At 40.5% G+C, this 17,221-nt stretch overlaps 1 protein-coding gene across 1 annotated transcript in view; it reads right to left on the bottom strand.

Annotated features, from left to right (window-relative positions):
* PITPNC1 (phosphatidylinositol transfer protein cytoplasmic 1) overlaps positions 1-16,912 on the bottom strand; it is a 182,455-nt gene extending 165,543 nt beyond the window's left edge. Inside the window, exon 1 of the mRNA XM_032794504.2 lies at positions 16,818-16,912. Within this exon, the coding sequence (XP_032650395.1) occupies positions 16,818-16,889 (72 nt within the window). The 5' untranslated portion in view covers positions 16,890-16,912. The remainder of the gene's footprint in view (positions 1-16,817) is intronic.
* Positions 16,913-17,221: the final 309 nt, after the last annotated feature.

A 17,221-nucleotide genomic window follows, 5' to 3' on the forward strand; every position in this document is an offset into this window, starting at 1 on the left:
GCCTCAAATGGGCCACTTGTGCTTAAAGTTAGGCAAAATTCTATAGGATTCCCACAAACGGCTCAGCTACAACAACAAAATAGGAAATATGACAATTGTTAGGGTTTCAGATCAGAGAGAAAGAAAATCTTAGCAAGAATAAGGAAAAGGGAAAAAAAGACAACATCTGAAGGAAACAATTTTAATTTTCCTGATTGAGGTCTTTGAGGCTGCTGCAATACAAATAAATAAAATAAAATAAAATAAAATAAAGTTCAGCCACAATCTCACAGGAGACATCTGGAGGAAGTGAGAAAGATTTTCTAATAAAATCATTGAAACTGCAGTTCTGTAATTTTGTACCCTGCAAAATTCAGAATATGCTCTAAATGTAGAGACAACATTTTTGTACATTTTTGGGGATTCAGAATTTGTCAGTCACCTGTTAACTAAAACCAGGGAGAAAAATGAAACAAGATGACGATTTAAAGGAATAAAATCTAGTGTTGGATTAAGAGTTCTGTCTATAAAATCTTATTGCAGTAGAAATTAGGTGTACATTGCCTCTAAAAATGTGATCCAAAGCCCACTAAGGTAAATGGGTCTTTTAAGTGACTTCAATTGGATTTGAATCAGGCCTTAAATGTTTGCTGTATTTCTTCAAATTCTGGTGATATGTCTGACTGAATTTTGCTTTTCTACCACCCCCAAACAAAACTGTGACTGAGCATTTAAGATATTTGGGGATTTGACACAGTATTTGTGAAAATTCTTATATATAAAAATGAGGTAAGAGTTTGTAACTTTCTGGAGGACATGTTAGCTCCAAGTTAAATTTGTGTATTTTGGTGCTTATCTGCATCTATACTGAAATATTGAAGAGCATTTTAGAAATAAAAATCAGGTTTAACATACTTCAGATCAGATGATGGTCCTAATCATAATAATAATTAGAATCTGCACTGTAACTTTCACCTTAACAGCCCATTGCAAACTTTGATAAGTAAATGTCACCTACTTCACAGGGACATTGTAAGTATTATTCTTCCCATTCTATAGTTGGGAAAAGTGAGGCACAGAGAAACTGAGAGATTTGTCCAAGGCCAGATTGAGAGACAGTGTCAGAGTCAGAAGCAAAGAGCTGCTGGCTTATAGTTCTGAGCCTAGACCGCATTATTCTCTCACGTGATATATCTGGGCTTCAGCAATCATACAGAATATGATACCTTGGCAAATAACCTCCCAGTACAACAGCTGCTAACTAGTTAATCCCTAATTTAAATCTAGTTACGTGCCAGTTCACACACTGTATAGTTTATTTTATCTTGACAGTAACAGCAGTTCCACTGGCATCCTGGAAAACACTGAGTCAGATATTCAGGGGTGTAAATCAGCATAGCTCCACTGGGTTCAGTGAAGATGTATTTATTTAAACCAGTTGAGGATGTGGCCCAGTGTCCCCAATTCGATAAATACATTGTGCAGCAAACAATACAACGGTCAGCTTTCACCATCTGCTGGGCTAGCTCTAAGTAGGCACAGTTAACTTCAACTAAAGACAGTTGTTCATCATGGTTTGCATTTGTAATCAAATGAAAGGGGCTGTATTCTGTTCTCTGAAAGTGAAGCTACTCAGGATTTTTACACTGATGTAAATTAGATGAGACTATGTCTCAACAGTGCGTACATCAGTGAGAAACAGTTTCACAGCTTTAGGGCAATTATTAATATAGAATTCTTAAGTCTACACTGAAGGGGCCATTAGATCATAGCAAAGCTGCAATGGATGACACATTCTGCTCTATAGGACTTTTTACATTGATATAAGAAGGATGCTCAATGTCAAGATCAAGGTGACAAATGTTACAAACTGTACTGTTGGTCAATGTGAATGCTGCTGAGTTGTGTGTAAACCAGGAAAGTAGAAGCCCAAAGGGCTAGAGAAATTGCAAATAATAGCTTACTGCTTTTTTTGTTTTGTTCTTTCCTTATAGTAATAAATGAGTTTCTCTTTTCCACGCATAAGGATGTAAAGCCAAGGTTCATGCCTCATCCAAAATTATGGAATATTACTAAAGAGCCAGTTTGCATATGCAGATCAACTATTCCCACGCCAACACTATTTTAGTATCTGGCATGACAGCTAAATCTTTGTTTTAAGTGTTCAGATATTCAGGATGGAATAGCTAATTACAATGTCTGCATGTATTCCAGCAACCCCAACTGACTCAGCTATAGAAAGACAGCTTGGGGAACATGTTTGTCAGTCCACCAGTCACAGAGAGGATGCTGGATGAATCAGTCAATGACAAAACCATTGCTTATAAGGCTATATGATCATCTAGGCAGAATATTTTGTCAAGGAGAAGACAATTCCTAACAGACGAGAATCCTGTGGCACCTTATAGACTAACAGACGTTTTGGAGCATGAGCTTTCGTGGGTGAATACCCACTTCTTCAGTCCTGCGTCTGAAGAAGTGGGTATTCACCCACGAAAGCTCACGCTCCAAAACGTCTGTTAGTCTATAAGGTGCCACAGGATTCTCTGCTGCTTTTACAGATCCAGACTAACACGGCTACCCCTCTGATTCCTAACAGACGTTATCTGTATTAAAACCTGCCACATCAACTTGGATGCGTTCTCTCACACAGGCTGAGGTGCTAATTTTCAAACAACTATCTCAGCCCTTTGGAGGCCAGCACCCTAATCACTTATCAGCCCAAGCGCTGGGTGTAGTTAAGACTAGGAGGGATTTAGGAAGCATGATTGGGTTTGGAACAACAAAAGGGATCACTTACAGCTCTACAGAACCTGATGAGCTAATGAGGTATTTTCTTTACCAGCTGGAGAACCCAGGGAAGAAAACAAGGCTGACCCGGGGAGCAGGAAAGGGCTTCACAGATCTGCTGCTATATTGTGATGTACCTGGTGCACAAACAATAATAAAGACACTCGGTGAAGGTATTTCGGTGGACTCTGTGCTGGTTAATTCACCCAGAGGCTTACCAGCCAGGGTTTCCAGGAGCAAACCTGATCATATGGCTATTGCAGAAATCTTTTCCCTCCAAAAACTTAACGATCTTACTCCACTTTAAGGCCTACAATTGCCTAATATTTTATTTTTAAATTGAGATTATCATCTAGAGTCTGACAAAATGCATCCAAAAGTGGGGTATTTCCAGCATTACAGCTCAAAACCAGATTAGGAAATTAAGACTGTAGCAAGGGAGAATGTACTTATCAAGGCCAAAATTTTCAAACGTCAGAGCTTAAAGTTAGGCATTTACATCCATCCATAGGTAGAAATCTAAATAAGAGTGACTTGATTTTCAGAGGTGTTGGTCATTGGCCATTCCCATTAACTTAGATAGGAGCTGCACGTGCTCAGCATCTCTGAAAATTGGGCTAAGGGGCTAAAACCCTTAAATTAAGGCACTCAAAATTAGAGGCTACTTTTGAAAATATAGTCCTTACCCTCTCCGTGCCTTAGTTTCCCCATCTGTAACACAGGTCTAAGAAATACTAACCTACCTCACAAAGCTCTTAGGAAAACCAAAATGTATAGAGTGGTCTAGAGCTCTGTGAATAAAAGGTACTATAAGTGTAATGTATTAATTGGCAGATCTTCCTTTGTAGGGACTGCAGGATTGGACTCTTAAATTATGGCAGACCAAATCTTCCAATCAAAAGTGTAAGTGTTAACCTTCTTGCTTTTTAAAGCTAAAGGACTTCAACACTGAAAGAAATACCCATTGTCCTCTGTCAATCCCAAGTGTATTTTTATTGTAATTTACATGAGTGTGTTTACAGGGAGAGCTGCTCAGCTAACATCTAATCTTTTCCACTGACAAATTCTTTTTACCTCAATACATTTTTCAATTAATCATCACAGAATTTTCCAATAACACTTTTGTTTTCTTTTACAGTATTGGGTTGAAATGGGGCTGAAGTGTAAAAGAAGAATTATTTTTGATCTTCTGTTTGCAGAAGAGTTCAGCTCAGATATGACATCTGCTCTGCACTGTTCTACTTTTCCCCAGTTCTATGGGTGGCTTGAGTGAGGCTATAAAGAGCTCAAGTGTAAAGCAGGCCAGTCATTCTCTTCCCCCTTTAAAACACATCCCTCCTGGCTTCCAATCATTTCTTCTAAACTACTAGACTATAAATAAAAATAAAACAAAAACATTTATAGCTATTACTAGAAGTCAATTTATTTCAGGCTTTTTCCAGGACCTACATAGTAGTAGCTTCACATGCTTTAGATGTTATATGGTTACAACTGTTCTCCCTAACTTGTAATCTTTAAGGTCAATCTGAGGTCATGTTCTAATGAAGGCCTTGTGATGTAGGCAGATATAACTGACCATGAGATATCAGATCGGATCTGCTTGTCCAAGTGATTCTTTTACAATTCTTTCTTTTGGAGAGTAAAAAGATGTATAAAGAGAAGGCCAAGAGAGTTTCTAGATCAGTAATTAGCCATTAATTCATTTCTGCCAAGCACATCAGTACTTCAGCAGATTAATTTGCAGAAAGAAGATAACAATTGTGAGGCAGGTTCTGTTGAGCAACGATGAGGAACAAATCTCTTCCCATTTCAGTTCGAAAACTGCTGCAAGATTTCTGCCCCCTGTAACTTGGTATGAAAACTGCCAGTCTTACTGTGTAGGATCAGAATAATTTTTCTGCAAAGTCTGAAGAATGTGGTCAGACTGTTTTTGAGTTACAGGTCATTAAAAATGAACCTAATTTGAAAATCTGACATGTATCTAAAGTTTATTTGCTCTCCTCTTGCTTACAAACAACTTGTTGCTATCCATTCAAATGTTCTATTTAATTACATCTCTTTGAAAACATATGCATGGGTTATATTTGAAAAAAAAACGAAACAATTATTGATTATTTTATTCATTAGTAATGATTACAGTATTGCCCCCTGGTGGGTGATTGTAGTTTAGAGAAAAGGAAGTGTCCTATACAGTACTTCACTACCATAACAGAGATTTTCCTTTGGAAAGATCATGTAACAGAAAGAAGCCGGTGGTTTTGGAGCTAAAGTTCCCAATCCAGCAAATAATTATGCATGTACATAAGTACTGTCAGCTACTTCTCTGTGCATACAAACACATCCCCAAATAGTTTCTTACAGCCTTAAATCTCTGTCTCTGGCATGCTAAAAAAACCCTGCTCTTTGTATGCAGAGCAATCAGCAGGCTAGGAAATCTCTTCAGCAGTTCCGACCCCAGGGCAGAACAGTCAATGGGACCACACGCATGCACAAGCCACGGACACAGTCCACCTGACATTTGGGCGGTGCTGCACCTGCGCTGCTGGTGCCCAGTGAGCTGCTGGCTGTGCTGATGGGCTCCCTCTTCCGGCACAGCCAGGGCTTCCACATGCCTGCCCGGTAGGGTTGCCAACTGTCTAATTATGCAAACCCAAAGACCCTTGCCCTGCCTCTGTCCTGCCCCTTCCCTGAGACCATGCCCCTGTCCCACTCTTTCTTCGAGGGCCCACCCCTGCTCACTCCATCCCCTCTCCCTCTGTCACTCGCTCTTCCCCATCCTTACTCACTTTCACCAGGTTGGGGTGTGGGAGGGAGTTTGGATGTGGGAGGGGGTGCAGGATGTGGGCTCTGGGAGGGAGTTTGGGTGCGGGATGTGGGTTCTAAGCTGGGGCAGAGGGTTGGGGTGCAGGAGGGAGTAGGGGACCAGTGCTTACCTCTGGCAGCTCCCGAAAGCAACCTGCACACCCCTCTAGCAGCGGCTCCTAGGCAGGGGACCAGGAGGTCTCCGCACGCTGCTGCCCATAGGCACCTCCCCCACAGCTCCCATTGGCCACAGTTCCTGGCCAACAGGAGCTGTGGAGTTGGCACTCAGGGCAGGGGCAGTGCGCGGACACATGCCGTAGGTACATGCTGGCTGCTTCTGGGAGCTGTGGAGAGCAAGGGAGGGCAGGAAGCCTGCCTTAGCTCTGCTGCACTGCCGGTAGCGGCGGCCCCCGGGCCCTTTTAAATCGCCCGGGCCCCTGAAAAATTGCCCCCTTTGCCCCCCTGTCGGTGGGCCTGCTCTTCAGAGTTAGATGTCACCAAAACTAGTTGGTCAAATATTTCTATGTAAATAGTTCATATTGGGGGGGGAGGACCTAATACTTGGATATCTGGAAACAGGACAGACATTCTTCATCATTACTCCTATTTGGAAGCTCTAAAATCCTGACTCACTAAAACTTAAAAAAAATTCAGTCTGTATTTGAGAATATCTTGCCAATCATTGCTTGTTTGTATTTGTGACTATGGGGCTGCTCCAAAATACTTTGCAAGGGCCAAATTCAGCTCTTATTTATTCCAGGGTAAATTGGGAGTAAATCCACTGACTTCAGTGGAGATACTCTTGATTGGCACCAGAATAAATAAAAGCAGAATTTGTGCTATTGTATTCACTGGAAGTTTCTTCAAAATAAGTTTAAGATCTGGTGATAGTCGCCCATTCTCTGGAAAATACTGAGGATGACAATTTTTTTTTACATTTGGCTTCAAAATGTTGGCGAGATATGATTTCACATTTTTCTAATATCATTTTATACAATTAATAACTCAATCTTCCAAACTGGAAGGAAATGGTTGCTGGCTCCCATTTCCCTGCAGAGTAATCTCTTCCCAGACATCGCTCAGCGAATTATCACAGAGATCCTAGGCTTCACCTGTTGGCCTAGCTCCTCACAATATGTACATTCACACATATACCTCCACCATATTGTCCAGTTTGCTCAACATTTTCAGATAATGTAGCTGGAAGGTATTAAAGTCACATGATATTTTCTACACAGAAAGAAGACAGGAACTATGATCTGGTATGGAGCACAAACCTTTCTGAATCTTTTTACTATCTGCAGGCAAAACACTCTTCAGCTGTTTAGCAACAGTTTTCTGAGTGACTTTGGTACTTCAAAAAATTATGTATGATCCTGTAGTATTTTCTCATATGATGTAATATAAACATTCCTATTCGTTAAAATGAACAAATTAAAATGTAATGGGAAAGAAAACTGAGAGCTAGAATGCTTTGTTAATTGTAGCCTGGTTTTAAAATTGGAAATATGTTCAAAACAATTACTTCATGAGACTTTAGTTTCCTTATGTACTATTGAAAAGAAACTACTTTTGTAATTTGCAAGGTTTAAGACTGTCAACAGAGGGACTGGTTTTGAATTCCTCATGCAAGCACTACAAGATGAGGAACCAGGATGACAGAATTGGCATGTGGTGGGCAACTGCATTCTGAGGGCTAGTCAGACATCATTTATATTTTGGTTAAATTTGCCAAGTCTTGCCTGTACTTGTGTTTATCCTGGGAAAACAGTCCAAGGGACATTTCCCAGACTATTACTTAGGTAATTAGACAGTTTCCAATGAAATATCTGAAAACAATCCTAGACTCATGGCAACTGACATGCAGTTCTCTCTGTGGGTATGTCTGCAATTAAATACCCGTGATTGGTCCATGTCAGCTGACTCAGGCTTGGGCTGTGGCGCTGTAAAACTGCAATGTAGACATTTGGGCTCAGACAGGAGCCAAAGCTCTGGGACACCACAAGGGGGAGGGTCCCAGAGTCCAGGCTTCAGCCCAAGCCCAAACATCTAAACTGCAATTTTGCAGCCCCAGTCTGTGTCAGCTGACATAGGTCAGCCACATGTGTTTAACTGCAGTGTGGACATGTCCTGTAATGACTTGACTGTGACATTTAGCAATAGCCTTAAAGGTGGAGGAGGGCATGGAGCAATGGTATCCTAGCAAGAGCTCAGGGAAGGATTGAGCTTTGTGGTATACAGAGCAAATGTGCAAAGATGTACTTCTCTCTAGGGTGACCAGATGTCCTGATTTTATAGGGACAGTCACGATTTTGGGGTCTTTTTCTTATGTAGGCTCCTATTACCCCCCACCCTCTGTCCTGATTTTTCACATTTGCTGTCTGGTCATCCTATTTCTCTCTCCTGGACTTTACCTTGTATCCTTGCACAAAAGCCAGGAATAATCTGGCCCTTAGGGCAAAATATATACTTGCTAATATTTCAGTTAACGGCAATATTAACTGGTATTAAATTGTATCCTTGGGAATGTTTTAATTGCTAAGAAATATTAAGGAACTAATGCTACAGATGTATAGAAAAAACTCCCACTGACATTACTGTGTGTTTTTTCTTGCATAAGGATGAACCTCAACCTGCTTTGAACCAGGGCATCAATCTTCAATGGCATCAATACACAACTGACTGTCTAAGTAGACTAGCTGGAGTAGTTATGGGGAAGCTACTTTGTATGGCAGAGCTCTTCCAGAATACGTTCTTCATAAGGACCTAGATATGACACAGCATGACTCAGTCGGTGGCTCAGACTCCAGAATAAAATTTCAGGGGCTAACTCTTACATTCTATACTTTGGTGAAACTACTGTTCCTTCAATGGAAGATTTGCCTTTTAAAGGACAACAGGAGTTGGCCCCAGCACATCTGATACCAGAAGGTCTAAACCTGAAATTAGCACTGCCTTGTTATTTTGAGATGTATCAATTTTTGAGTCTAAATGACATTTTCCCTTGAAATAATATCCAGGACCTAATGATCAAGAGAGCATTGATCTGATCAAGAGAGCTGCTGCATTCGTGTGTGCAGATTTACTTCTGTACAAATCAGGTAGACATTTAACTACTTGATTTTAACATACAATTCCATTTTCCCATACAAATTATAATTATTTGCACATACAAAATTATCCACATGATTGCAGAAGCTGTTTTTGAAAATCTGACCCTAAGTCATTTGAATTAAATTGCTTACATAATATGGATAAAACCCAACCCTTAATTTACCTATTGTGCCTGGGTATTTCCATACATATGGTTATGGAATAATTCGGAGATCACCACAATACAACATGTAGACCTGGCTTGACATGAGTAATTGTCATAAGTGAGGCTTTATTTTCTGGGAGACAGGATTAGGAAGGTAAATGGATCAGCAGGCTGGAAACAAAATGTCTGTACTAACTACAGTAAGGGGGAACCATTTACAATGGATAAGATTCCAATGGACATGATAAGATGGTAATGCAAAGACAACGTAAAGAGTAAATTGTGCATGGACAAAGCATGCTGTATAGGGATTGGGTCCTACAAAGCAACCAAGCCAATTTCAAAACGTAATGCAATGGTATAGTAAATGCAATGCAATGTGTAAATCTATATAAAGGAAGAGGTTTGCTGTGTACTTTTGAATGTGTGGTATGCCTTACATCCATCTTCTGTGCTTGAGCTTGATCTACTCAGTGTAACTTTGCTGTGTGACAAATAAAGGAAACTGAGTGACGAGACTGGAGTCGAACTGAGTTCTTGGGAACTGAGTAGAAAAGATCTCAGAGGAACCCTAACACCTCACTGAATAGTAAGGAAGGAGTCTTCTTTTTCATTCATGTTATGTGAGAATTTTATGCATGGATAATTAGTAGGTCAGTACAAAAAAAACCCCTCAAAACACAACAGCAGCCATGGAAAAGTCTCTTTGGAGACAGAGCATTTCATGATTTCATGTATAAAGTGCACAGGCTCATAGCCAGAACTTTCAAATGGGGGACGGAACAGTGCAATAGGATTCTTAGTAAGGAAAAGGCACAAAACAAAACAAAACAAAACATAGCCCTAGCAAAACAAGACACTCCACTGCACATACTTCTCTTCCTAGAGAGAGACTATGAGAATGAACACATGAAAGATGTCAGTCACACTGCTTAATACGCTACAGGATGGTGCTCAGATACTACGGTAATGAGAGAGGTGTAAGAACCTATACAGAACAGAAAAGAGAAAACCAAACTCTTTGTGTAAGAAAGAAACGCTGAATTTTTCAATCAGTTATTAGTTATCCTAATCCTACAAGGCGCTGCACTCCCTCAATTCCCACTGAATCCCACAGGATTTGAGGGCAATAAACACCTTGCAGAAGGTAGTTTGACCTCTCTGAATCTAGCTCCAAGATGTTTCTTGGCTCTCAGAAGATGAGTGTCCCTATCCACAATGCATCAGTTTGGAAGTAGACATGCTGTCAGTAATGTATATGGACAATGGTAATATTAAGCGTGCGTACAACTAAACTCTCATTTCCAATATCTCTATCTGAGGAGAGATTAAAAGAATACTGGGACTGTTCAGCTTGGAAAAGAGATGATGTGGGGCTCGGGGTGGAGAATTTGATAGAAGTTATGAATGGTGTGGAGAAAGTGAATAAGGAAATGTTCACTGCTCCAGGCCAATGGGAGCTGCAGGAAGTGGCGTGGGCCAAGGGACGTACTGGCCACTGCTTCCAGCAGCTCCCATTGGCCTGGAGCAGTGAGCCACGGCCACTGGGAGCCGCGATCAGCTGAACCCGAGGATGTGGCAGGTAAACAAACCATCCCGACGCACCAGGAGCTTTCCCTGCACAAGTGGTGTCCCAACTTTGGGAACCACTGCTCTAGTTCATTGTGTAATTAACAAGTGAAATACTATAGATCATACCCATCTCCCTTCTCTGTCACTGACATCTCTCAGCTGTGGTTATCAGATGAAATAATGGATGACTTAACACCAGAGAATAATCTGCAGCAAGGGTGAGCATCCTAAATAACTCTGTGCATATTATAGAGGACAAAAGATTTTCAACCTAATCTTACTCACCTGAGTCTCCCGCTACAGAATGTGATCTGTCCTTATTTTTATTATATTAATTATTTGTATTACCATAGTGCCAAGGAGCCTTAGTTATGAACCAGACCCCTTTGTGCTATGTGCTATACAAACTTTACCAGGGGTTTTGATTTTCTCACCACCCTAGAATGCTACATAACATTAATTTTTAAAAGGAAAAGGAACTTGTTTCCTTTTTGAACACATAACTAACTGCTATTACTTCACTGTGATTCACTTTGAGGGCAGCTTGAGTTCAAAGAAGTTTGGCTTTGACAAACTGCTTCTTCCAATAAAATAATAGATTGAACAAGTTAAGAGCTACAGTACAACATGACAGCTTATTCTATCAATTTCTTCTTTGAAACAGTTGTTGCAGCTGACACATATGTGAGAACAGGAAAATTATTACCTTGGAACATATATGTATGGCTTTCTGATGATCCTGGTCCCACAGAAGTCAGTTTGGCCATTGACTTCTATGGGCGCAGGACTGGACTCCTATGAAAAAACTAAATCTGAAATTCAGCTGTTTAAAAATATTACGTTAATTTGCCAATTATGTAGATCCATAGGAGTATCTCCAAGTGACTGTATACAGATGTGTGTACTTACTGACAGGATAACAGAGACTCCACAGTTGTATACACTGGGGAGAAAAGGTTATACACAATGGGTAGCAAAATATTCATCTAAAAGTAACCATTTAAACAAACAACATAATGGACACCTTGATCTGTAAAGTAAATGTATTTTGCGACCATCTTTTATATTTTAACATGGAATGCTTACAATACTTTTTGGGAACGCTTTGTATGTAATAATATTTAATAGTCAAATATTGCATTTAGATACCGAAGAGGTATTATCTTTAAGGGCTAAATTCTACATTCCTAGACTACCCCAAGCTCTCATTGACTGCAATGGGAGTTTGTAGAGTGCAAGAAATTCAGGACTAGCTACAAATGTGCTATTGTCTGTACATTTTACTGCATAATACCAAAAGCACAAACATTATACATCATTGAAGTCTAGCAAATTTCCGGAAATGTAGAGACAATGCAGTGCTACATTTAAACTACACAATACAAATTCACTGCAATAAAATCACTACAGTATTAGTATTCCCATTGCCTTTATATACATTTCTGCACCAAGGAGAGAGGGGGATGGGGGAAAGAAAGGCTGCAGGAAAAGAAATGTATTCAAAGCGCCCTCCTGTGGCCCTGAAAGGTCTTAGAAACCAAATGGTCTGCCACACTGACGAAAAGCAAAAGTAGAAACTTTTCTGAGTGTGGTTGTTTGCAAAAGAAATATGTTATGCACATTCAGATTTTGACTGACCTGAAGAGGCACCATCAAATGTCTGGGGCTGTTAGGCAAGGGATTGTCTATTTTCAAAACAGCATCCACCTCAGCAACATAAAGAACTAATAAAGCAGCATCTAATCCTTTTATTTGTGTGTGGCATTGTGCAACAGAAAGCTCCATCACCAATATACTCACATATGTCTGCATTAGCCGGCCTTTAGCTGTCTAGCTATTTATTACACTTATATAGTTAGTGTATGTTTGTATCTATATATGTAGGTATAAGTAATCTATTACATATAGATATTTTGATACATATACCTTGCCATAAATGTGCATGATATTTTGCAGACAAATAAAAAACACAATGTCCATGACCCAGAGAGTTTAGTCTGGTTGACAGAAAGCAACGTGACTTTAAAATACCTTTTTCAATACTAAAAGTGTATTGATTAATAATTTTATCAGAGATCTACATACTACAATTGTGAAGTTTAAGGCCATTTTTATTAACAATAATGTAAGGGAGATTTTTAAGTCTAAAGAAGGAAGGTTCTCATGTATTTAGAAGTTGGGTTTATTGGACAAATGCTTATCAGATTCTAGATCTCAATACACATCAACCCTTTCAAAAAGTTTGATTTCTAAATTATTACAGCTAATACCTCGATGACAGTGAATTCACTACACTTACTTTCACTTACATAAAATTTCCTTATTTTGCAATGGAAATATGCTTCTCTACACTAATCACAACAGGAAAGAGTTTACTGTACAAATTAAAATGACAGTAAAATAAACACAAAATAACTAATGTTTTTCTAACCTCCCTTTGAGCCATCATTCGAGGGAGGGTGGGGAAGGACAAAGAAGCTAATGTACTATAAGCATTATTAGTGAATGCACCTACCTCTTCAACTGTCAAAGGCATACAGATCCGGTACTCCTTCAAGAGCATATTTCTGCTGCAAACCGGCAAAGCTGGAGAAGAGGGGTTATTACTGCACTCTGATCACGGCAAAAACAAAACCACAGAAAAATGAATTAAGCCCCTGGTCGAGTGTGTACTTGACAATGTGTTCAACACTATCATCCAGGAGGGATGACCCAGCAAGAAGAAAAACCAATACAACTGCTCCTTTCTTCCAGTTCTTCCTCCTTCAAACTGAGATCATGTGAATTTCACACACACACATACACACAAAGAAGTCTCAAACATCAAATGTGATCTTTAAAGTCAAAGACATCCGCTGGAAATGTATTAAAACGACAGTTCCTTTTCGGCTATATCAAGACATGCCTGGAGAAACCAAAAAAACCCCAAAAACCAACCAGACTAAAATATTAATGTCATCAGCAGCAGCACATTGGAGCAGAGGCAGCAGCAAGAATGAGATGCTTACTTCCAAGACAAAGGCTTTATAACGTTTCCTTTACAGGCTGATAAACAAGGCTCCCTCTTCCTCTCTGTATTACAGCTGCTATTATGCACGCACCGGTTCTGCACTGTGGGGGAGAAACTGGATCTGCTGCCCGATATTCCCCCCCGCCCCCCACACCTTTGATCCTTCCTGGGGCTTGGGTTTCCCCCACCACAGCTCGGTGTGTGTGAGTTGTAGCTAGAACTGAGGAGTCTCTGCAGCACCAGCCTCAGCTCCGTCCGAGAGTGTGTCTGACATCAGCAGCCACAACAGGAAGGATGGCCCCATCCGGCCAATGGGGAAATGGCACAGCAAAGAATGTGGAGGATTTAAACAAAACAGCATGTCTCTCCCAGAGTGCCAGCAGCCAGCAAGGAAAGTGAAGGAAGCTTGCAAGTGGACAGCAGAGAGAAATGAAATCCAAAGGCACGACTGGTTTTATTTTATTGCAGAATCATTTTGGGTCACATAGGAATGGAGGGAGTAGGAGTAGTGGGATGAAACTGAACTTTGGGAAATTGGGAGGAACTTCCCATCAGCAAAAGCTATTTAGGCTGTGGAATTGTCTCCCAAGGGGAGTGAAGGAAATCCCTTTGCTTGTCATATTTAAAAATAAGACTGTACAAAACACTGGAAAATGTTCTGTAAGTAGAGTCCTGCCCTGGCAGGGAAACAGTAATGATTATCTAAAAGATCTGTTCAATCTCTAACTCCTAGGCTTTACATTGTATTGTTACGGAAATATGGAATAATTCCATTTTACCTTTTCTTAGCATTTTTTAACTTCAAAACACTTTTCAGACATAAGATCCTGACTTCACTGAGACTGCCCAGCCTTGCCTTTGCTGAATGATGGTTTGCAAGATCAGGTCCTATTATTATCAAAGGAACTACAAGATGGCCTTCAGGAATTGGTGCAATGAGCACAAAGGAGACATAATAAACACAGGATGTAGTAGCCTCACCCACTTCCCTTTCGGTTAGTCCTTCATTATATATCTGCAGGCTTTTCAACTTGGCTACAACAGTTTTTCACATCCGTCATCAAACTTAAAACAGTCGCATAGACACATCAGTGAAAACATGTGCCTCAGTACTACTTGAGCCATAACAGCAGATCCAATTTTAATAGGCAAATTTTTCCATTGCTTGGGAAGCAGCAATCAGCTTTTAAGCCTTTAATTTGCCTGGTTTTTTTAAATGTGTTTTTCAGTGACATTTAAGGGTGTAAAGCTAATGTTAATATATCAATTAATATGCTAATATTAACAGTAGTGTTAGTATGCACAAGTATCGGGGGTAGCCGTGTTAGTCTGTATCCACAAAAACAACAAAGAGTCCAGTGGCACCTTAAAGACTAACAGATTTATTTAAGGTGCCACCGGACTCCAACACGTCTTCAGAAGTGATCTTTTACCCACGAAAGCTTATGGCCAAATAAACTGGTTGGTCTTTAAGGTGCCACCAGACTCCTTGTTAGTATGCACAAGAATCTCTTGACTTTTAATGCTGGCTGTGAAACTGAAATACTGTGTGGCCTTAAATTCTGTACCTCAGTTTCCCCACCCCTAAAATAGGAATAATAATACTTACCTATCTGTGAGAATAATTTGAAAATATAAAGTGCCGTATAAGTGGTAAATAGTAGTGTAATATTCCTGCAATTCTGCATTTTAATTTAAATAATTTACAATATTTTTAAAAGTGTTGCAACATTAGGTTTATAGGGATGGTTATAAATTTAGGTCTAAAATGAAATAGGTATGCCGTAATGAGAGAGAGTGAAAAATCTCAGTTCCTTTTTGGCAATGAACCTATAGGTAAACTTCGCCCAAGGGAAACATAGTGCCATCTACTGGAGCAAACAAAACACTTCTTTATTCGCTTGCATTGATAGAGTTATACATCCACTTTGCCCTCCCTTTGCACAGTTGTAAATAACTAAGGGCTTGGCTACACTCAAAACTCCAAGCGCTGCTGAGGGAGCGCTCCCATGGCAGCTCTTTGAAGTGCGAGTGTGGTCGCGGTGCCAGCACTAGGAGAGAGCTCTCCCAGCACTGCAGGTACTCCACCTACCCAGGGGGATTAGCTTGCAGTGCTGGGAGCCGCGCTCCCAGCGCTGGGGCACTGTTTACACTGGCGTTTTGCAACAGTGTAACTTGCTGCGCTCAGGGGTGTGTTTTTTTCACACCCCTGAACGAGAAAGTTGCAGCTCTGTAAAGCACCAGTGTAGCCAAGGCCTTAAGGCAATGGAGAATCAAGGCCCTAGGAATTTTACATAGAGTTGTGTCTCAGTACTATGGATTCTCAGCTTAAACATATGAACAATGCACTGCATTTCCTCCATATCAAACGAGTCCGCTATGTCAAACCTGGTAACAACCACATGCAAATATCAGGCTGTAGTCATTATTTATATCCTTGGTATTGTACACCCAGGGAAGATTGTTCCAAAGACACATCATCCAATTTCAAGTTTCAGTAAGTAAGAGCTCAGTCCTGCAAACTCTGAACCCTATTGCCTAGTGGATGAGGGGTCGGAGTGATGGGTTTAAAGGATCCAGTCATATAAAAATAAATGCATTATAAAGTTGCAGAATGCCAGAAAGAAAAACAGAATGTGACACAAAACAACCAAAGGAAGACTGCATGCAGAGCAGTGAGCAGGGGGACAGTACCTGGGACATCACCTCTAATTTGGAAGCGACTCACTATGTAATCTTAAAACTAGGGTTGCATCCTACCCCTTTTGAAGTTAATCGAAGTTCTGCTATTAGTGTCAACTGGAGCAGAATTAAGCTCCTAAACGTTTTGTGTTTCAGACCCAGCTGGAAAATTAGGTTAAGACTGGTTTCCCATTGAAAACCACATGCTGTTTCTGCATAAAGGCCTGATCTTGCACCACTACAGTCAATGGGAGTTTTATCATTGATTTCAAGCCCTACATTAATTTACTAGCTTCCACCACAAACCAACCAAACATTATAGTCCCATTTAATACACCATAGCGAAACTCGTTCTCACAATTTAGTAAGCCAAATTCAAAAACTATGTCAAGTGGTCCCCAACACGGGCCTACATGCACACCACAAACGTAGCATTAATGGACACCTATATTCTGGAGAGCAGAAGCCTCATACTCAGCTTAGTGCCAGCAACAGATCTTTTTGCCAGGACTATTTTCAGATCATGTGATGTTTACACATAAACACACAAACCACACCTACTGACCACTAGCCCCATGCCAGAACACATCTCTACTGCTACTGTTTCTGAGGGCCTGAGAAAACTTCCACCTGAAGCTGGGCAGCGATTTCTGGGAAGCAGTGTCTGCCTGAATCTGGTCCCTTATTTTTTGCAGGCTGTCAAAATATATTACTCAGACTTACCTCTAAGTTCACCAACCACATCCTGAAATACAGCATGCTGTGTGTGATAAGTGAAGAACTTCTTAGCCTCATAATTTTCCATTTATGCTCCAGGAAAAAAATATATTGGCTAAATCTGCTGAACACCAAACAGAGTGGGGACTTATGGAACTAACAATAAAAGTCAAACTATCTTTTCAGATATTTTATTGTTTAATAACTACTGAATTAAGGGACTGGCCTGCTGGATCCATGCAAGCAATCAAATTTGGAGACAAAAGCTGCATCCTCTGGCCTCAGGATTGCAGGTTTTATAGGATATCTTCCTCAAGTGCTAGAGCAGGGATTGGCAACTTTTGGCACACGGCCCACCAGGGTAAGCACCCTGGTGGGCCGGGCAAGCACCCTGGCAGGCCGGGCCGGTT

The sequence above is a fragment of the Chelonoidis abingdonii genome, chromosome 13 (assembly GCF_003597395.2).
Source record: "Chelonoidis abingdonii isolate Lonesome George chromosome 13, CheloAbing_2.0, whole genome shotgun sequence".
NCBI classification, from domain to species: Eukaryota; Metazoa; Chordata; order Testudines; family Testudinidae; genus Chelonoidis; species Chelonoidis abingdonii.